Source organism: Bombina bombina, chromosome 1 (genome assembly GCF_027579735.1).
Source record: "Bombina bombina isolate aBomBom1 chromosome 1, aBomBom1.pri, whole genome shotgun sequence".
NCBI lineage: Eukaryota > Metazoa > Chordata > Amphibia > Anura > Bombinatoridae > Bombina > Bombina bombina.
The window spans coordinates 548,658,895-548,682,693 of record NC_069499.1 but is presented as its reverse complement, the minus strand read 5'-3'; the positions used below and the strand labels follow the sequence as shown (position 1 = coordinate 548,682,693).

At 38.8% G+C, this 23,799-nt stretch overlaps 1 protein-coding gene across 5 annotated transcripts in view; it reads left to right on the top strand.

Annotated features, from left to right (window-relative positions):
- Positions 1–23,799, top strand: part of CDK15 (cyclin dependent kinase 15) — a 657,391-nt gene that overhangs the window by 118,282 nt on the left and 515,310 nt on the right. For 4 of the 5 annotated variants that reach the window (XM_053698694.1, XM_053698693.1, XM_053698697.1 and 1 more), the window contains 3 exons: positions 7,537–7,568; positions 10,964–11,101; positions 17,755–17,852. In XM_053698694.1, the coding sequence (XP_053554669.1) occupies positions 7,537–7,568; positions 10,964–11,101; positions 17,755–17,852 (268 nt within the window). Of the gene's footprint in view, positions 1–7,536; positions 7,569–10,662; positions 10,813–10,963; positions 11,102–17,754; positions 17,853–23,799 lie in introns of those variants that run through there. The other variant, XM_053698695.1, reaches the window with a different exon arrangement.

The following is a 23,799-nucleotide window of genomic DNA, read 5'->3' as shown; positions in this document are numbered from 1 at the left end:
GTGAGTCAGTGAAACAGTCTGTAATCTGCCGGTGAGAGGGCTGGCCTGACCCTACCCGCCCCAGTACTTTATAAAGTGACCACAGTAGTTAGTGACATGGTCCAGCCCCCCCCCCCCCCCCATATATAGTGGTACTGTACAGTGACACTGTTTACCACCTGCCCCCCATGCTGTAGTAACAAGGTCTGTAATTTGCTGGTTCCACAAACATACACACACACACACACATATATGCATAAATACACACACAGTCACATACATACACACACACACATACATGCATAAATACACACACAGTCACATACATACATACACACATACATGCATAAATACACACACAGTCACATACATACACACACACATACATGCATAAATACACACACAGTCACATACATACACACACACACATGCATAAATACACACACAGTCACATACATACATACATGCATAAATACACACACAGTCACATACATACACACACACATACATGCATAAATTAACACACAGTCACATACATACACACACACATACATGCATAAATACACACACAGTCACATACATACATACACTTATACATGCATAAATACACACACAGTCACATACATACACACACACACATGCATAAATACACACACAGTCACATACATACATACACACATACATGCATAAATACACACACAGTCACATACATACACACACACATACATGCATAAATACACACACAGTCACATACATACACACACACATACATGCATAAATACACACACAGTCACATACATACACACACACATACATGCATAAATACACACACAGTCACATACATACATACATACACACATACATGCATAAATACACACACAGTCACATACATACACACACACACATGCATAAATACACACAGTCACATACATACATACACACATACATGCATAAATACACACACAGTCACATACATACACACACACATACATGCATACATACACACACAGTCACATACATACACACACACATACATGCATAAATACACACACAGTCACATACATACATACACACATACATGCATAAATACACACACAGTCATATACATACATACACACACACATACATGCATAAATACACACACAGTCACATACATACACACACACATACATGCATAAATACACACACAGTCACATACATATACACACACACACTGGAACACCAATGGGTAAAACAGAAACACTAACCCCTGCAGTCAGAGACACTAGTGAAGCATCATGTCACACTCACATGATATCAGTGCAGGCAGCGGCAGGTCAACATTTTTTATTTATAATTTTTTTTATTTATTTTTTTGAACTGGGCCCCCACACTCAGGGGCCCAGTTGCAGTTGCGGACCCTACACCCCCTGTATTTTCGCCCCTTCTACTGATGAATATTTCAAGTCTTTTGAAGCAGCTAAATGTGGGATACAGGTTTATGCGACATAGAGTTTGTTGCTCTCATCCTTTATTCTACAAGGCAACATAGCTCTACTATTTACTATAGTTGTACTATTTAACAGAATGTCTCCCTGTTTTACCTTGAAAAACACAATAAAAAAATCCAACTTGAAAGAAGATTAATAACTCATAATTTATTGGCTTTATTTTGAAGCCAGCTTATTATTATTCTTTATTTGTAAACCTACCCTAAATTCTGTATTGCTTAGGAATGAGCCTGCAGTATCACTTAACTAGCAAATCCCAGTGTAGGCCAAATGTACACAGAATTTATTATTCCTCCTTGTAGAACTGTGTGTGTTTTTGGCTTTAGCATAAATGTATATTCACAATATTTCCTCTAGCACTGTTTCACTCCTTTCTCATACTCTGTAGTTTGGCTTCTTTACATACTGTAAGCAATGCAATCAATACTTAAGTATTGTCTTGAAACGCTGGGTATGTATCTGTGCCAAGGCTCATGCACGCGTTGCTCCTCCTATATATTTCTGTTTTGACTCAAGAAAATGTGACTTTTTTTTAAGTGGTTTACTATTTGATGCCACTCTATTACTCCCCAAGATTCTGCTTTTGGGACATTTTAAGTTAAAGAAAATTATTAAGTGCAGAGAAATACAATTGCATGCTCTATCTGAATAATTAAATAAAAAAATGTGGGTTTCATATACCTTTAAAAGGTAAAACCAAAATAGATATCATCTCTTGCACAAGTTGATACTCTTGGTTTTACCAGTATTTATGTCTCTTTAAGCCTTTCGCTCTAGACAGTCCTTATCATCTTCTATAGACCAAGAGGGATATTTCTAAGGAGGCAAAGGTGGGCCTTATTTGAAACAGTAATCTCCTCTTCTGATCGGCAGAACACATCACATTCTAATTTGCATAACTGACAATGACTAACCACATGCCCCATAATGGCAGACATTCCAATCCATCAAGCAGCTTTTCAAGATTTTGAACTTTTCTAATTACTTCTACCACAAATCTAGTATGTATATGAATGTCTGTGAAAACCCTGTGAAGGAAAACCTTTAAACAAAAACATATGAAACAACTTTATCTTATATGTTTTTATGTTTAACCAGATGTTCCTGTTATGTCATAGATATACTCTGGGAAATTAAAGGGTCAGTAAACATTTTTGCTTACCTTACAACTTACATTGCATAGATAGTGTGTATGTATGTGCGAGGGTTCATATCACATAGCAAAGGTAATGTTAGCACCACAATGGGTGCTTTTATTTGCATACCCCAATAGCTACCAATATAATATAGCTATTTTTTTCTCCCCTGTGTCAGTGAAAGGTGCATCCAATCAGAAACTCTACTGATGACCTCATAGATAAACAGCAGAGCATGCTCCTTTGTCTCTGCTTTGCTGCTATTACATATGCTACAGATAAAATCCCTTAAAGGGACAGTCAACACCAGAATTGTTGTTCTTAAAAAAGAAAGATAATCCCTTTATTATCAATTCCCCAGTTTTGCATAACCAACACAGTTATATATATACATTGTTTTACCTCTGTGATTACCTTGTATCTAAGCCTCTGCAAACTGCCCCCTTATTTCAGTTATTTTGACAGACTTGCTTTTTAGCCAATCAGTGCTCACTCCAGGGTAACTTCACGTGCATGAGCCCTCTAGTGGTCAAAATGCATTCAGATTAGAGGCAGTCTTCAAGGTCTAAGAAATTAGCATATGAACCTCCTAGAATTAGAAAATTGGTGATAAAAGTAAATTGGACAGTTGTTTAAAATTATATTTCCTATTTAAATCATAAAAGTATTTTTTGGACTTTACTGTTCCTTTAAGAACTGGAATGAATTAGAAATTCAACCAGAGAGCCAGGTGTGTCTAAGGGGTGCAAAACCACCCCAATCTTTCAGGTTTCACATCAGTTGTGCTGAGGCAGGGGGGCAAAATGACCCTCCCTGATGCTATTTCTTTCCCTCTAGTCACTCCCCAGATTTGCTAGCCACATGCCAAACCACCCAGTAATGCCTGCTGACTGCCAAGCCCCACCCACGGAGCACACCTACTACCAGGGCTAGCTCCACCCACCCGTAGAACACCCACATGTTTCCCGACTCAAGATAATTATTTGCCCCTCATTCATCAGACCCTGGAGCTGACACTGCTCACCCAAGCTTAAATGCATAGATTTTCTAATAGATCTAAATGGGAGCCATAAACAAATTGTTATCTTTGGGGAATATAGGGTCTAAATTATTTACACAAATACAAGTGAGGTCAAACATCTGCTTTTAGTAAAACAATTTTTCAATTAATTAAGAGGACAATGTATTCACAGTTACAATTTATTTCAAAGTGAACTGGCTTTTTATGTGCAGTTTCCCTTCCTGAATTCCCTTTTTTTTTCATTTTTGTGATGGTTTTCCCCTGTTCACCAGAAGAGCTTTGGGAACCTTTACAATCAGCCAGTGAGCATTAAAAAGCGGTCTCATGACAGTGTGCACTCTGTGACCGTTACAATGGAAATGTAAAATGGCTATTAGCTGATCTTTATCATGTACAAAATATTGTTTAAATAAAATGAAGTGTTGCAGCGTCATACACATGATAAGACATTTTTAGAGTACAGTGTCTGCTTAATGGATATTGGGAAACTGGTGCCTCTGTGCATAGTTTGAGAAGAAAAGGAGCTTTGTGTCTCTGAATTGGATGTTCTGTTTTTAGTTTTAATTTAAAATTCCATGGTGACTTCTCTGCTGTTTCCATTAACCCATTTTCTCCAGGAAGTGCTGTAACTATCAGGAAATCGGCAAGAAGGTTAAATCAATCCAGAGTAACATCTTTACTCTTTCAGGGTTGCTGGGCATCCTCAAATGCACATTATCCATCTATTATCCATCCATTCTTCTGGGCGTGACTACTTATTCCAGATCCTTTCTTTGCTTCTTGTTCCTGTTATAACTTTATATTTATGTAAATGTGTCTATCTTTCTCAGTAAAGGATCATTGCAGGGGTTAAACACATGGGTAAAGTCTCACAGTGTTGTGCAAGTGCTACTGACTGGCTGACTGGTCATATCCTGCTAAGCAGCTACAAGGCTTGCAACTCCCATGCAGGATTTTACATTTAAAGTCGCATGTTCTAACAGTTTTCAGCAATGTAATATTTGCATTTATTATTATATTCATTATTTTTGCTTTTAATTTCATGTTCTTTTACCTTAAATTCTCTAAGCTTTTCCCTTGAAAACATTAATAAGGCATTGCAGAGGTACAACCCCCTTTATCCAAACTGCTTGGGACCAGAAAGGGTTTGGATTTTGGAATGTTTGTATATTTGCATCTGTAAAATGGGACAGCACGTAGAGGGGATGGGACCAAGTGTAAACTAAATCCCATACCTATTTTAGGCTATTTGTAGAAATTTGAAGAGAACCTAGGCTACATAATTTGCTTTTAAGAGTGTGGTACACACAGGGCCGTCTTTAATATTGATTAGACCCTGGGCAAAAATTTTCTTGGGCCCCCCACCCCATGCAATTTTGCTCTCCACCCCAACATCCCAAAAAACAACTAAATCAATTTTTTTTTTATTATTATTAGCCCAGCGGTGGATCATCCACTGCTGGGCTAATCATTTAAAAAAAAAAAAAAAAATATGTGAAACTGGACCTAAGCAGTACTAATAAGTAAATAAATATATAAATTCCTCCACTGTGGATTCATTTAATATTCTTTTGAATGTGATTCTGGTGTGAGGTTAGCTGGTTAAAGAGATTTAGGGCAGCCAACAGGAGCAAAGCAAGGTAAAGGAGGAAGCATGGAGGTGCAGACAAATATAAGTTTACTGACTGGAACAGCAGAACTACTATGGGAAGCTGTAAAATCTGAGACAGAGAGAAAATAAAAACTATAAAAATAAACCTTACATTAATGTGTGAAGTATCAGCATGACGCTATACATCAGCCACACCAGCACATGTTGCTTCTTTGCCAGGATCAAGTTCCCTCTCACCCTGAACTAGACAATGCTGCATGGGGAGGGGCGTGTGTGCAATCACTTATTCTTCCCACTGACACCTTTCTACAAAGCACTATTCCCCTAACAGACTTCAGTTAGTTGATCTTAGGGCCACAGCAGAAAGAGCAGGGCTAAGGGGACCAGTAGACTGGATGCTGTCTGTCCAAGGCTGCATGGATACAGTGTGAGATGAGTCACACAGCCTCAAGACTGAAGAGAGCAGTGTTTGCAGCTGCACAGATGCTCAAATCCTCATGTGCCTGCCGCTCCAGCTTTCTGCTGCATGCGCCCACAGTCAGCCCTACCCAGAAACAATCCCCACCACCAGAGCAGTTACCTGGTAACAGTGGTAACCCCAGTAGGACCTTTTCTGATGCAGTGGGAAATGGCTGGATGCCGAGTTAGGGCTTTGCATTCAGTGCTGCACAGTGCACATCTAAAACAGCACATGACACTAGCTTGTCATGTCACATGGCACCGGCACGGTCTGGCACAGTTATATATAAGCAGAGTACTTTTGACTGTGACAGTATTAGGACTGAATGTGTGTGTTCCCCATGTCACATCAGCAGTCTGGTATGAACCATAAAAAAAAAATATTTTTTTTTTTTTAGGACTCTTGGGCCCCTCAACAGAGACTGGGCCCAGGGCAGCTGCCCCTTTTGCCCTGTGTTAAAGACGGTCCTGGGTACACACATAGTTAAAGGGACAGTCTATTCCAGAATTGTTATTGTTTAGAAAGCTAGATAATCCTTTTATTACCCATTCCCTAGTTTTGCATAACTAACACAGTTATATATATAATATACTTTTTACCTCTGTGTTTACTGTGTATCTATGCCTCTGCAGACTGCCCCCTTATCTCAGTTCTTTTGACAGACTTGCATTTTAGCCAATCAGTGCTGACTCATCAATAATTCCATGGGAGTGAGCACAATGTTATCTATATGGCACACATTAACTAGCGCTTTCTAGCAGTAAAAGTCTGTCAAAATGAACTGAGATAACAGGTGGTGTTCAAGGGCTTACAAATTAACATATGAGCCAACCTGGGTTTAGCTTTCAACATAGAATACCAAGAGAACAAAGCACATTTGATGATAAAAGTAATATGGAAAGTTGTTTAAAATTGCATGACCTATCTGAATCATGAAAGTTTAATTTTGACTAGACTGTCCCTTTAAAGAGGTGATTAAAGCACATGGATGTCAAATGTTTTCTATCATGACTCAGACAGCTGAATGAATGCCAAGAGGCATGTTTGTGCAACCACCAATCATCAGCTAGTTCCCAGCAGTGATTTGCTGCTCCTGAGCCCACCTAGATATGCTTTTCAACAAAAGATGCCAAGAAAATTAAGAAAATCAGATAAAGAGGCAAATTGGAAAGTTCTTTAAAACTGCATGATCTACTGTATATATGAATCATGAAAATGTAAATTGGCCTTTACTGTCCTTTTACATTTTTTTCACTACCATGACGGCTACTATAATTTATTTGTCTATTAATAAAAACAGGCTTTATAACGTTTAATGGAAAAGGTAACTTCAACTTTATAATTTATTAAAGCTTAAAGGGGTATAAAACCCCATTTTTCTCTTTTATCATTCACATAGAACATAACTTTTAAAACAACTTTCCAATATATTTCTACTATCAGTTTTGCTTTATTCTCTAGTATCCTTTGTTGAAGGTGCAGCAATGCACTACTCGTAGCAAGCTGAACACATTGGTAAGCCAATGAAAAGAGGCATATATGTGCAGTCACCAATCAACAGTTAGTTCTCAGCCCCTGAGCCTACCTTGATATGCTTTTCAACAAAGGATACCAAAGGAACTAAGCAAATTAGATAATAGAAGTACATTTTAAAGTTGGTATGCTCTATCATTATAGAACATGTTTGGGTTTCATGGCCTTTTAATAAACCAAAAAAATTGATTATTGCTTTGCTTGGGAATTTACAGTTTTAAGTAGGACTATAATAGTATAATACTGTGTACTAATGACTAATTTTTCTTCTAAAATAATTAATTTCTATATTTTGTTCCCTATAGGTTTGAAGCAAAAACACACAGGTTATGAAGAGGTAAGGTAAAAAAATGAGTGTGTTCTATAAATATTAGATTATAATGATTACATTATTAAATTATCTGGAGATCTGGTTTGTGCAGTACAGATGTATATCAGTGTGAGCACATAATCATCCAGTCTTTACTGTCTTACAAAGTAATGACCCTAATGATAAGAAACTAAAGCAGGAAGCATTGGTTAGGCTACACGGATAAGCATCTCATCCGTTGGCTGTTTAAAAGGAACAAAAAAATAAAATGTAAAATACTGAACTGTCAGAAACAAGATATTATCTGAGGTTAGTGATGTTAATGTCTTGGAGAAGTAAATATTACAAGGTTATTGGAAGTTTTACTTTGCACAAATTGAGTTAATTAAACAATATTTTGAAAAGATTATCCAATAAAAAATTTCCTTCAATGACAATGGTATATTTTGCTGAAAAAGCCTTAAAGGAACATTAAACACTAAATAAATGCTAGATGGAATGAAGAATTCAAAGAAAAGATTAGTTTGAGATTAACAAGTAGATGGATTTTTAAAAGTTTCATTAGTTGTTTAAATATTGACCAAATGGGAGCTGCCATGTTGTAACGTAGGTTTCTTTCTCTGCTGTGGCTAATAAGAGACAGTTATAAATAGGTCACTAGAGTGTGCAGCCAATGGCTGTGTGGAATAAAACAGTGTTCTGCACTTTAATTTCTAACAGGAACTGAAAAACTCATGATTGTTAGAATGAAATTACAGGAAAAGGGGACAAAATAAATAATGAAAGTATATTGCAAAATTGTTTTTTTTTATATATACAATTTAGCATTCTATATAACCATCTCAAAGTGTGCAATGCCCCTTTAAGTTTTTCCTTTAGGAATTCTATAAGGATGATTAGCAATAGAAAGCTTCACTATATATACAAATCATGCATTACATTTATATATATATATATATATATATATATATATATATATATATATATATATATCAATAATCTAAAAAAATAATCTAAAAGAACTTCACTGTGAATGGAAAAATATTCACTTGAAATAAATCTATTATAAATAGGATGTGGTGTGAAGTTTTCTCCATTTGCTGCCTTTCATGCTAATTCTCAGAGTAGAATTATCTAATGTGTGTTTATTACACCAGACAGTGGCACATTGTGTTGTACCTACCTTGTGAATAAATAGCAGCCATCTTATATAGCTCCCAATATTTTAAGTGGACCCATTCTCTTGTTCATTATTATTACAGGTATACCCCGCTCATACAGCGGGTTAGGGACCGGAGCCCCGCTGTAAAGTGAAAACCGCCTTAAAGTGAAACAAGGCAGTTTTAGCTTTCTTTTTAGTGTTTTAAAATCTTAAAAACATGTTTGAACTAACATATATTAGGGGTGCAATAGTGCTACGTTTAGTTTAACACTAGCACAGCAAGTATTCAATTAGTATTCAATAAAAACTGTACCTGCAAAATAGTGACAATTACTGTAGTAAAATTTGCCAGACTATAGCACTGAGACACAGATTGCACTGCAATGCAGTTAACATAGTGAACTAAGCATAGCAAAATGGTGCCAGTCACTTTTCTCGCAATCTCACAATGATTTACAGCACTGTTTCAAAATCCTTGGAGGATGAACTTCAGCTCCACAAAGCGCTGTATTAGCGAATCGCTGTAAAGTGAAGCGCTGTAAAGTGAGGTATACCTGTATATTATTATTATGTAGTGCTGTTTCTGCTATCGTAACTGTTAACGCTTGCAGTTAATGTTCCAAATTTTAGTGATTTCTCAATTCAACATGAAGGGAAAATACACCTTTGCATTTTCATGTAAATAAAAATGGTTACTTGTTTGTGGATCTTTGCGTGAGAGTGGGATTTATTTTTGAAGGGACACAAACATTATACTTGTACACAGCAATGCATTTAAAATACAATTTAAAAATATTGCTGCTGGAGTGATGATATTAAATACACCCACTCCCTGCACCCGCCATTGGTGTGCGAATCATGTGCAGGAGGCAAATGTGCACGCATGTCGCTACAGCCTGATGAGTAGTGAATCTCATACACGTTAAAAGTTATAACTATAGAAATAAATATTGTTGCAGAAATATATATATTTAAAAATGCTAATGCTGTGCATTTCAAATATTAATTTAAATTTACCTTAAATGGTTTTCAGACTGCAGCTCTTAATAAAATGAATGTTTGTTGGGCCAGAAATTATGATGATTAACCCTCAAAAACACATACCTCCCAACATTTGTGGCTGGGTGTCAGGGACTCAGGAGGTTGATAGGGGGGGCAGTCACCATTTTGTAGGCAGAGCTGTGTTGGTAGGGGGTGGGATAGTGGGTGGTTATTGGGTGGGATTGTGGGTGTATCTGGGTGGTCTGTGGTTGTGTTTGGGTGTTCTGTTGGTGGGGCTAAGCCGCTAAGGGAAATTCTGTAAATAGGGACATATGGCTAATTTCAGAGTGGGACAGTGCTGAGAATCCAGAATTGTCCCTCTCAAATAGGGACATTTGCAAGGTCTATAACTAGACAGGCACTGCTTAATTCTGATGTATCAAACATTAATGATAAGTGTCTCCCTAAGCAAGATCATTCCCTTGCAATGAGCTGAATTCCTGATGATGTACTTACAAACACAGTTTTTATATCCTTTCAGCTAAATCTATTTTTAACAAATTACTTGGTAAAATACAGTTGAAAATGCACTTTTTTTATCCTAATAAAAGAGGAAAAAATATCCCTGTTTTAGCTTTTAAATGCAGTTATATTTTACACCCATGTGCATGAGATTTATTCATTATCAAACTTTAACATTCTTCTTCTGTACTAAAAAAAAAATGCCTTTGCCAAAAATGTGTATTTTTAACAATCAGCTTTTGAATATTCTGTAGCTAAAATGTCCAGCAACCCTTTTCCAGTATTTCACTTTAGGGCCCTGGGATTTTAAGGGTTAACTGATTATTATTTTTAGGATATACCAATAAAAACAGAGTGATTATAACACTCCTAGAAAGAGAGTGGGAAGGCAGTTTGAGTCATGGGGCTGCTTGCTGGAAGCTGGGGTGTCATGTGAGTCATATGAATAATGTTCTAGTAACGGAGAAGACGAGAGAGAGAGATGTGATGGGAATAGTGCTGTGCATTAGTGCTGTGTGCTGGGACTGCTGTCGTGGGTCTGCAAGAGAACTTTCTGGGCATGATCAGGGAGCACATACAGGTCATGACGAGAGCGCTTCGTTGGAGGTACAAGCCAGCAAATTACTTTTATCTAGGTCAAAACCTTGACAACAAATCCAATTCACTGTCTCAAAATAATTTTAATTAAATTGCTGTTATGGAATCATTCAATGGATATTTGTAATGTGTCTGATTTCTCACTTTTTTTTTTCTCCAGCTTACCAATTTCAGTGATGTGCCATGTCCGGTAGAGTCCCTCCCCCCACAGTGGTACCACACAGTCCAGGTGAGGAGAATACGCTCTCTACGGGCTCGAAGCAATAGTGACCCACTACAAGCAAAGAATCTGCAGTGGGTGAGTATGGAAACTCACCTCTTTGTAACATGTAACAACATGCCAATTCATATGCATAAGGGAACACAAAAATGTTCAGAACAAAATAAGGAAGTGTGAAAAGGTTATGGTAGTAAATGGTTATAAAAGGATAAACTACTAATTTAAATATAATTTAATATCAGAATAGGGAGATATACTAGCATAAATTTGTAAAAGAAAGCCCTATTTCTTACTGCTACACTAGTCCCTGCAAAAACTGCTTAGAAGCTGATATTATTAATGAGCATACACTGTAGCAGTGTGATGTAATCAATAGCATGAGACTGAGCACATGCTTTGTATACACCTGCACCTACATTTAACTCTGCATAATAATAATAATACTTATTGTGATAATAGTTTGATAATGTTGGGGTAGGGCAGCATGATTGGCTGTGCCATTGATTCTGATGCATAACTAAATGCAATATTGACCTAAGTACAGTCTTATCAGTTGTATTACCTGGTAGTTTGAGGTAGTTATTTTGATGTAAAAGTGATTATGAAGCAAAGGCATTCACAGGATTTTATTGATTAAAGGAATACTAAACCTATTTTTTTATTTCAGGATTTAGATTCAGCATGCAATTTTAAGCAACTTTCTAATTTACTCCTACTATCCATTTTACTTCGTTCTCTTGCTATCTTTATTTAAAAAGCAGGAATTGAAAGCTTAGGAGCCAAACCATTATAGGTTCAGCACCCCGGATAGCACTTGCTTATTCGTGGCTACATTTAGCAAATCAATAAGCAAACATAACCCAGGTTCTGAACCAAAAATGGGACGGCTCTTAAGCTTTACATTCCTGCTTTTAAGATAAAGATAGCAAGAGAACGAAAAAAAATTGATAATAAATTAGAAAGTTCCTTAAAATTGCATGCTCTATCTGAATCATTAAATAAAAAAAATTGGGTTTAGTGTCCCTTTAAGTGAAACTTAAAGGGAAATTGTACTTTGTCTCCCACTTAATGTATATTATTATTGTCATTTGAAATAGTTGTGTTTGCCTATTTAAACTACCATATATACTAAAATTCTAATACTGCAGTATTCTCTATAGAAAAGCTATGTACACAGGCTGCAACAGAAATCAGCCTCCCAGTGGGTGGCAGATATAGGTATTAAAATTTTAATTTTCAGTTACTCTCTCTAAGGGCCTGAATCGAAAGCTCTCCGTTCAGGTGAGATGATCTAAAATAATCCTCCAGCACTGTGAGATACCTAGTGAAATTTTCAAAAGACAGATTTTGCTTTTCTTCTCCAAGGGATGTTCCCTGCATTTCTGTAGTTGAAGGAGAGACAAGCCCAGTGTAATATAGCATTACATGACATGCTGAATTTACACTTTGTGCTTTGTATTCTATATTACTTTACATTTCAGATTAAATTTTATTAAATTTAAATTTGCACTTTTTATTTTGTATACTGCAGTATATTTATGATTGTGATTTTACAAATTCTGATTTCACAGTTTCCGTGTAATTTAAAAAAATTAACGGCTAGATTTAGAGTTCTGCGGCCAAAGGGGTGCGTTAGCTACGCGTGTATTTTTTTTCCCCGCACCTTTTAAATACCGCTGGTATTTAGAGTTCACAGAAGGGCTGCGTTAGGCTCCAAAAAGGGAGCGTAGAGCATATTTACCGCCAATGCAACTCTCAATACCAGCGGTGCTTACGGACGCGGCCAGCTTCAAAAACGTGCTCGTGCACGATCCCCCATAGAAAACAATGGGGCAGTTTGAGCTGAAAAAAAACCTAACACCTGCAAAAAAGCAGCGTTCAGCTCCTAACGCAGCCCCATTGTTTCCTATGGGGAAACACTTCCTATGTCTGCACCTAACACCCTAACATGTACCCCGAGTCTAAACATCCCTAACCTTACACTTATTAACCCCTAATCTGCCGCCCCCGCTATCGCTGACACCTGCTTATTTTTTTAACCCCTAATCTGCCGCTCCGTACACCGCCGCAACCTACGTTATCCCTATGAACCCCTAATCTGCTGCCCCTAACACCGCCGACCCCTATATTATATTTATTAACCCCTAATCTGCCGCCCCCAACGTCGCCTCCACCTACCTACACTTATTAACCCCTAATCTGCCGACCGGACCTCACCGCTACTATAATAAAGTTATTAACCCCTAAAGCTAAGTCTAACCTTAACACTAACACCCCCCTAAGTTAAATATAATTTAAATCTAACGAAATAAATTAACTCTTATTAAATAAATTATTCCTATTTAAAGCTAAATACTTACCTGTAAAATAAACCCTAATATAGCTACAATATAAATTATAATTATATTGTAGCTATTTTAGGATTAATATTTATTTTACAGGCAACTTTGTATTTATTTTAACCAGGTACAATAGCTATTAAATAGTTCATAACTATTTAATAGTTACCTAGTTAAAATAATTACAAAATTACCTGTAAAATAAATCCTAACCTAAGTTACAATTAAACCTAACACTACACTATCAATAAATTAATTAAATAAACTATCTACAATTATCTACAATTAAACCTAACACTACACTATCAATACATTAATTAAATACAATACCTACAAATAAATACAATTAAATAAACTAACTCAAGTACAAAAAATAAAAAAGAACTAATATTTACAAACATTAGAAAAATATTACAACAATTTTAAACTAATTACACCTACTCTAAGCCCCCTAATAAAATAACAAAGCCCCCAAAATAAAAAAATGCCCTACCCTATTCTAAAATTAAAATAGAAAAGCTCTTTTACCTTACCAGCCCTTAAAAGGGCCTTTTGCGGGGCATTCCCCAAAGAATTCAGCTCTTTTGCCTGGAAAAAAAAACATACAATACCCCCCCACCAACATACAACCCACCACCCACATACCCCTAATCTAACCCAAACCCCCCTTAAATAAACCTAACACTAAGCCCCTGAAGATCTTCCTACCTTGTCTTCACCACGCCGGGTTCACCGATCCGTCCACCGAAGTCTTGATCCAAGCCTCCGAAGTCTTGATCCAAGCCCAAGCGGGGGCTGAAGAGCGACGTCCATCCTCAGGCTGAAGTCTTGATCCAAGCGGTGGCTGAAGAATTCCATCATCGGGCAGAAGTCTTCATCCTATCCGGGCAGAAGAGGAGATCCGGACCGGCAAACATCTTCATCCAAGCCGCATCTTCTATGTTCTTCCATCCGATGACGAGCGGCTCCATCTTCAAGACCTCCAGCGCGGATCCATCCTCTTCTTCCGACGTCCTAAAACAGAATGAAGGTTCCTTTAAGGGACGTCATCCAAGATGGCGTCCCTCGAATTCCGATTGGCTGATAGGATTCTATCAGCCAATCGGAATTAAGGTAGGAAAATTCTGATTGGCTGATGGAATCAGCCAATCAGATTCAAGTTCAATCCGATTGGCTGATCCAATCAGCCAATCAGATTGAGCTCGCATTCTATTGGCTGTTCCGATCAGCCAATAGAATGCAAGCTCAATCTGATGACGTCCCTTAAAGGAACCTTCATTCTGTTTTAGGACGTCGGAAGAAGAGGATGGATCCACGCTGGAGGTCTTGAAGATGGAGCCGCTCGTCATCGGATGGAAGAGCATAGAAGATGCGGCTTGGATGAAGATGTTTGCCGGTCCGGATCTCCTCTTCTGCCCGGATAGGATGAAGACTTCTGCCCGATGATGGAATTCTTCAGCCACCGCTTGGATCAAGACTTCAGCCTGAGGATGGACGTCGCTCTTCAGCCCCCGCTTGGGCTTGGATCAAGACTTCGGAGGCTTGGATCAAGACTTCGGTGGATGGATCGGTGAACCTGACGTGGTGAAGACAAGGTAGGAAGATCTTCAGGGGCTTAGTGTTAGGTTTATTTAAGGGGGGTTTGGGTTAGATTAGGGGTATGTGGGTGGTGGGTTGTAATGTTGGTGGGGGGTATTGTATGTTTTTTTTTCCAGGCAAAAGAGCTGAATTCTTTGGGGCATGCCCCGCAAAAGGCCCTTTTAAGGGCTGGTAAGGTAAAAGAGCTTTTCTATTTTAATTTTAGAATAGGGTAGGGCATTTTTTTATTTTGGGGGGCTTTGTTATTTTATTAGGGGGCTTAGAGTAGGTGTAATTAGTTTAAAATTGTTGTAATATTTTTCTAATGTTTGTAAATATTTTTTTATTTTTTGTAACTTAGTTCTTTTTTATTTGTTGTACTTGAGTTAGTTTATGTAATTGTATTTATTTGTAGGTATTGTATTTAATTAATTTATTGATAGTGTAGTGTTAGGTTTAATTGTAGATAATTGTAGATAGTTTATTTAATTAATTTATTGATAGTGTAGTGTTAGGTTTAATTGTAACTTAGGTTAGGATTTATTTTACAGGTAATTTTGTAATTATTTTAACTAGGTAACTATTAAATAGTTATGAACTATTTAATAGCTATTGTACCTGGTTAAAATAAATACAAAGTTGCCTGTAAAATAAATATTAATCCTAAAATAGCTACAATATAATTATAATTTATATTGTAGCTATATTAGGGTTTATTTTACAGGTAAGTATTTAGCTTTAAATAGGATTAATTTATTTAATAAGAGTTAATTTATTTCGTTAGATTTAAATTATATTTAACTTAGGGGTTAATAAATTTATTAGAGTAGCGGTGAGGTCCGGTCGGCATATTAGGGGTTAATACTTGAAGTTAGGTGTCGGCGATGTTAGGGAGGGCAGATTAGGGGTTAATACTATTTATTATAGGGTTATTGAGGCAGGAGTGAGGCGGATTAGGGGTTAATACATTTATTATAGTGGCGGTGAGGTCTGGTCGGCAGATTAGGGGTTAATAATTGTAGGTAGGTGGAGGCGACGTTGGGGGCGGCAGATTAGGGGTTAATAAATATAATATAGGGGTCGGTGGTGTTAGGGGCAGCAGATTAGGTGTTCATAGGAATAACGTAGGTTGCGGCAGGTGCGGTCGGCAGATTAGGGGTTAAAAATTTTTAATAGAGTGGCGGCGATGTGGGGGGACCTCGGTTTAGGGGTACATAGGTAGTTTATGGGTGTTAGTGTACTTTAGAGCATAGTAGGTAAGAGCTTTATGAACCGGCGTTAGCCCAGAAAGCTCTTAACTCCTGACTTTTTTCTGCGGCTGGAGTTTTGACGTTAGATTTCTAACGCTCACTTCAGCCAAGACTCTAAATACCAGCGTTAGAAAGATCCCATTGAAAAGATAGGATACGCAAATGGCGTAGGGGGATCTGCGGTATGGAAAAGTCGTGGCTGCAAAGTGAGCGTTAGACCCTTACCTACAAGACTCTAAATACCAGCGGTAGCCCAAAACCAGCATTATGAGCCTCTAACACTGGTTTTGACGTCTAACACCAAACTCTAAATCTAGGCGTAAGATCATCCTGTGTATATTTATGTGTATCTTTTACAAATTATATTGCACTTTGTATTTTTTCTATTTAAAATAAAAATGAGCTTCAGTTTCACAGAGAGCTTGGAGATAAATTATCGTGCAGACTTCACATGGGCTAAACTCGCTGAATTTTCTAAGAAATAGGGCGAACCTGGAAGTCCCAGAGGGATGAGAGATGCCTTCCATAGAAAGTAATGTAGCTCTCTGAGCTACAAAATTTTACATAGGAGAAAGGAGGTAACTGGGGAACACCTGCTGCTGATATAAAGGTTCAGTTTGCATCAGTTACAAATTAAACTGAAAGTTTTCACTTCAATTTAACTTGCTTTTGTCTATATTTAAGTATATATTACTTTTCTCTTAGTTAAAATGTGTATTGGGAATTTTGAGCAAACTTCTCCTGCATACAGCAGCTGAAATAAACCAGTGAGACCAGCTTATTTAAAATGCTTACATTTCACAGGAATTCTGAGAGAGCTTCAGATATACTCTGGGAACTCCCCTATTCAGCCCAGGGGACTGCAATGTCTAAAAGATACACAGAAATATATAAAAGTATGATACTAATGTTTGAAAACATAATCAGAATTTGTAAAATCACTGCTGGATCTAAATCTAAATGTATTAAAATATAAAAATATATTAAAATATAGGTTAAATATAATACGGAAAGGACTCAATCTGAAGTGTGAAGTAATATAAAATATAAAGCACAAAGTGTAACAAAACTCTAATACCATGCAGTGCTGTATTGCACTGAGCTTGTCTCTCCTTCATATACTGAAATGGAGAGATCTCACAGTGCTAGAGAGTTCCGCCCATTTTCTTTTGAACATTCAGTGAGTTCAGCCCCTGTGAAGTCAGCACTACAATTTCTCTCCAAGATGCAGAATCCATTGATCTTCAGGCCCTAAGTACTGGCTTTGTGTTTATAGGGAGAGATAAGAATAAGGAGGTCACTATTCCTATAAACTCAACATTCGAATGGGCATGTTCTTGAGAACAATGGGCTGTGGTTTCAATGAGCAAAAACAGCTATTACCTATACAAGAATAAAGTTAATGGAGTAGTTTCTTATTTATTAGTCTGCAGCAGGTATAACAAGGCATTGCATATTAAGGGGAGACAATGACAGTACTTTTCCCTGTAACCACAATGTTAAAACATAACAAGACCACCTGTTTTTTTGCCACTATATTAGATCACAAATCTCTTTTTTTCAGCAGAGGAAGGGATTGCCCTTTGGAACTGCATCTTCATACCTAAACCTCGAGAAACTGGGTGAGGGTTCCTATGCAACAGTATATAAAGGCATCAGCAGGTAGGTGACCTTTAAATATGAGACAAACAGATGGTTAGGTTACCTGCATGAGAGGGAAATAAGCCTGATTAACCATTAATCCAAGTGGGTTTAGCAAAAAATTCAGGGAAATTAAAAATAAATAAACTAATACATAATTTGGTGCTGTCACACAATATATATCCGTTAGTGCACAATTGAATATTTAGAGCTGTGAGTAGTTAAAATAATTATTTAAAAAAAATAAAGCTTTCTTCACAATTTTTTTTCTTTGACTTAAACTCTTGGCAAAAAAGAGCTTTTTTGTAGCTCTTTTTTCTTCTGTTATGTGTGATCAGTCCACGGGTCATCATTACTTCTGGGATATAACTCCTCCCCAACAGGAAATGCAAGAGGATTCACCCAGCAGAGCTGCATATAGCTCCTCCCCTCTACGTCACTCCCAGTCATTCTCTTGCACCCAACGACTAGATAGGATGTGTGAGAGGACTATGGTGATTATACTTAGTTTTTATAACTTCAATCAAAAGTTTGTTATTTTACAATAGCACCGGAGCGTGTTATTACTTCTCTGGCAGAGTTTGAGGAAGAATCTACCAGAGTTTTTTACTATGATTTTAACCGGAGTAGTTAAGATCATATTGCTGTTTCTCGGCCATCTGAGGGAGGTAAAAGCTTCAGATCAGGGGACAGCGGGCAGATGGATCTGCATTGAGGTATGTAGCAGTTTTTATTTTCTGAATGGAATTGATGAGAAAATCCTGCCATACCGTTATAATGACATGTATGTATACTCTACACTTCAGTATTCTGGGGATGGCATTTCACTGGAATTACTCTGTTAAAAGTACATTAAACCTTTTAATAGGTATTTATTATGTTAAACGTTTTTGCTGGAATGTAGAATCGTTTGCATGTTCTGAGGTACTGAGTGAATAAATGTTTGGGCATTATTTTTCCACTTGGCAGTTTGCTTGTTTTAATTGTGACAGTTTCGTTTCTCTCTCACTGCTGTGTGTGAGGGGGAGGGGCCGTTTTTGGCGCTCTTTGCTACGCATCAAAAATTTCCAGTCAGTTACTCTTGTATTTCCTGCATGATCCGGTTCATCTCTAACAGAAATCAGGGGTCTTCAAACTTCTTTGGAGGGAGGTAGATTCTCTCAGCAGAGCTGTGAGACTTATTTATTGACTGTGATTAAAAGACGTTGCTCTGTAATTTTTATGTTTCAAATTTAATTATTGTTACTTTACTAATGGGAACAAACCTTTGCTAAAAGTTGTGTTGTTTTTCAAGGATTGATGCGATAACTGTTTTTCAGTTCATTATTTCAACTGTCATTTAATCGTTTAGTGCTTCTTTAAGGCACAGTACGTTTTTGTTAAATAAGATTGTAACCAAGTTGCAAGTTTATTGCTAGTGTGTTAAACATGTCTGATTCAGAGGAAGATACCTGTGTCATTTGTTCCAATGCCAAGGTGGAGCCCAATAGAAATTTATGTACTAACTGTATTGATGCTACTTTAAATAAAAGCCAATCTGTACAAATTGAACAAATTTCACCAAACAGCGAGGGGAGAGTTATGCCGACTAACTCGCCTCACGTGTCAGTACCTGCATCTCCCGCCCGGGAGGTGCGTGATATTGTGGCGCCTAGTACATCTGGGCGGCCATTACAGATAACATTACAAGATATGGCTACTGTTATGACTGAAGTTTTGGCTAAATTACCAGAACTAAGAGGCAAGCGTGATCACTCTGGGGTGAGAACAGAGTGCGCTGATAATACTAGGGCCATGTCTGATACTGCGTCACAGCTTGCAGAGCATGAGGACGGAGAGCTTCATTCTGTGGGTGACGGTTCTGATCCAAACAGATTGGATTCAGATATTTCAAATTTTAAATTTAAATTGGAGAACCTCCGTGTATTACTAGGGGAGGTTTTAGCGGCTCTTAATGATTGTAACACTGTTGCAATACCAGAGAAATTGTGTAGGTTGGATAAATACTTTGCGGTACCGGCGAGTACTGACGTTTTTCCTATACCTAAGAGACTAACTGAAATTGTTACTAAGGAGTGGGATAGACCCGGTGTGCCGTTCTCACCCCCTCCGATATTTAGAAAGATGTTTCCAATAGACGCCACCACACGGGACTTATGGCAAACGGTCCCTAAGGTGGAGGGAGCAGTTTCTACTTTAGCTAAGCGTACCACTATCCCGGTGGAGGATAGCTGTGCTTTTTCAGATCCAATGGATAAAAAATTAGAGGGTTACCTTAAGAAAATGTTTGTTCAACAAGGTTTTATATTGCAACCCCTTGCATGCATCGCGCCGATTACGGCTGCGGCAGCATTTTGGATTGAGTCTCTGGAAGAGAACCTTAGTTCAGCTACGCTGGACGACATTACGGACAGGCTTAGAGTCCTTAAACTAGCTAATTCATTCATTTCGGAGGCCGTAGTACATTTAACCAAACTTACGGCTAAGAACTCAGGATTCGCCATTCAGGCACGTAGGGCGCTGTGGCTAAAATCCTGGTCAGCTGATGTAACTTCTAAGTCCAAATTAATTAATATACCTTTCAAGGGGCAAACTTTATTTGGGCCCGGTTTGAAAGAAATTATCGCTGACATTACAGGAGGTAAGGGCCACGCCCTGCCTCAAGACAAAGCCAAAGCTAAGGCTAGACAGTCTAATTTTCGTCCCTTTCGGAATTTCAAAGCAGGAGCAGCACCAACTTCCACTGCACCAAAACAGGAAGGAGCTGTTGCTCGTTACAGACAAGGCTGGAAACCTAACCAGTCCTGGAACAAGGGCAAGCAGGCCAGGAAACCTGCTGCTGCCCCAAAGACAGCATGAATCGAGGGCCCCCGATCCGGGACCGGATCTAGTGGGGGGCAGACTCTCTCTCTTCGCCCAGGCTTGGGCAAGAGATGTTCAGGATCCCTGGGCGCTAGAGATCATATCTCAGGGATACCTTCTAGACTTCAAATTCTCTCCCCCAAGAGGGAGATTTCATCTGTCAAGGTTGTCAACAAACCAGATAAAGAAAGAAGCGTTTCTACGCTGTGTACAAGATCTGTTATTAATGGGAGTGATCCATCCGGTTCCGCGGTCGGAACAAGGACAAGGGTTTTACTCAAACCTGTTTGTGGTTCCCAAAAAAGAGGGAACTTTCAGGCCAATCTTGGATTTAAAGATCCTAAACAAATTCCTAAGAGTTCCATCGTTCAAAATGGAAACTATTCGGACAATCTTACCCATGATCCAAAAGGGTCAGTACATGACCACAGTGGATTTAAAGGATGCTTACCTTCACATACCGATTCACAAAGATCATTACCGGTATCTAAGGTTTGCCTTCTTAGACAGGCATTACCAGTTTGTAGCTCTTCCATTCGGATTGGCTACGGCTCCAAGAATCTTCACAAAGGTTCTGGGTGCCCTTCTGGCGGTACTAAGACCGCGAGGAATTTCGGTAGCTCCGTACCTAGACGACATTCTGATACAAGCTTCAAGCTTTCAAACTGCCAAGTCTCATACAGAGTTAGTTCTGGCATTTCTAAGGTCGCATGGATGGAAAGTGAACGAAAAGAAGAGTTCTCTCTTTCCTCTCACAAGAGTTCCATTCTTGGGGACTCTTATAGATTCTGTAGAAATGAAGATTTATCTGACAGAAGACAGATTAACAAAGCTTCTAAATGCATGCCGTGTCCTTCATTCCATTCAACTCCCGTCAGTAGCTCAATGCATGGAGGTGATCGGCTTAATGGTAGCAGCAATGGACATAGTACCCTTTGCACGTCTACATCTCAGACCGCTGCAATTGTGCATGCTGAGTCAGTGGAATGGGGATTACTCAGACTTGTCCCCTACTCTGAATCTGGATCAAGAGACCAGAAACTCTCTTCTATGGTGGCTTTCTCGGCCACATCTGTCCAGGGGGATGCCATTCAGCAGGCCGGACTGGACAATTGTAACAACAGACGCCAGCCTACTAGGTTGGGGCGCTGTCTGGAATTCTCTGAAGACTCAGGGACAATGGAATCAGGAGGAAAGTCTCCTGCCAATAAACATTCTGGAATTGAGAGCAGTTCTCAATGCCCTTCTGGCTTGGCCCCAGTTAAAAACTCGGGGGTTCATCAGGTTTCAGTCGGACAACATCACGACTGTAGCTTACATCAACCATCAAGGAGGGACAAGAAGCTCCCTAGCAATGATGGAAGTATCAAAGATAATTCGCTGGGCAGAGTCTCACTCTTGCCACCTGTCAGCAATCCACATCCCGGGAGTGGAGAACTGGGAGGCGGATTTCTTGAGTCGCCAGACTTTTCATCCGGGGGAGTGGGAACTTCATCCGGAGGTCTTTGCCCAAATACTTCGAAGTTGGGGCAAACCAGAGATAGATCTCATGGCGTCTCGCCAGAACGCCAAACTTCCTCGCTACGGGTCCAGATCCAGGGATCCGGGAGCGGTTCTGATAGATGCTTTGACAGCACCTTGGAACTTCGGGATGGCTTATGTGTTTCCACCCTTCCCGCTGCTTCCTCGATTGATTGCCAAAATCAAACAGGAGAGAGCATCAGTGATTCTAATAGCGCCTGCATGGCCACGCAGGACTTGGTATGCAGATCTAGTGGACATGTCATCCTGTCCGCCTTGGTCTCTACCTCTAAGACAGGACCTTCTGATACAGGGTCCATTCAAACATCAAAATCTAACTTCTCTGAAGCTGACTGCTTGGAAATTGAACGCTTGATTTTATCAAAACGTGGTTTTTCTGAGTCGGTTATTGATACCCTGATACAGGCTAGGAAGCCTGTTACCAGAAGGATTTACCATAAGATATGGCGTAAATACCTATACTGGTGCGAATCCAAAGGTTACTCCTGGAGTAAGGTTAGGATTCCTAGGATATTGTCCTTTCTACAAGAAGGTTTAGAAAAGGGTTTATCGGCTAGTTCATTAAAGGGACAGATCTCAGCTCTGTCCATCTTGTTACACAGGCGTCTGTCAGAAAATCCAGACGTCCAGGCCTTTTGTCAGGCTTTAGCTAGGATCAAGCCTGTGTTTAAAACTGTTGCTCCGCCATGGAGTTTAAACCTTGTTCTTAACGTTCTACAAGGAGTTCCGTTTGAACCCCTTCATTCCATTGATATAAAGTTGTTATCTTGGAAAGTGTTATTTTTAATGGCTATTTCTTCGGCTCGGAGAGTCTCTGAGTTATCAGCTTTACATTGTGATTCTCCTTATTTGATTTTTCATTCAGATAAGGTAGTTCTGCGTACAAAACCTGGGTTCTTACCTAAGGTAGTCACTAACAGGAACATCAATCAAGAGATCGTGGTGCCTTCCCTGTGCCCGAATCCTTCTTCAAAGAAGGAACGTCTTCTACACAATCTGGATGTAGTTCGTGCCCTCAAGTTCTACTTGCAGGCAACTAAGGATTTTCGACAAACGTCTTCCCTGTTTGTCGTGTACTCTGGTCAGAGGAGAGGTCATAAGGCTTCGGCTACCTCTCTCTCCTTCTGGCTTCGTAGCATAATTCGTTTAGCCTATGAGACTGCTGGACAGCAGCCTCCTGAAAGAATTACAGCTCATTCTACTAGAGCTGTGGCTTCCACTTGGGCCTTTAAGAATGAGGCCTCTGTTGAACAGATTTGCAAGGCTGCAACTTGGTCTTCGCTTCATACTTTTTCCAAATTTTACAAATTTGACACTTTTGCTTCTTCGGAGGCTATTTTTGGGAGAAAGGTTCTTCAGGCAGTGGTTCCTTCTGTATAATGAGCCTGCCTATCCCTCCCGTCATCCGTGTACTTTTGCTTTGGTATTGGTATCCCAGAAGTAATGATGACCCGTGGACTGATCACACATAACAGAAGAAAACATAATTTATGCTTACCTGATAAATTCCTTTCTTCTGTTGTGTGATCAGTCCACGGCCCGCCCTGTTTTTTAAGGCAGGTAA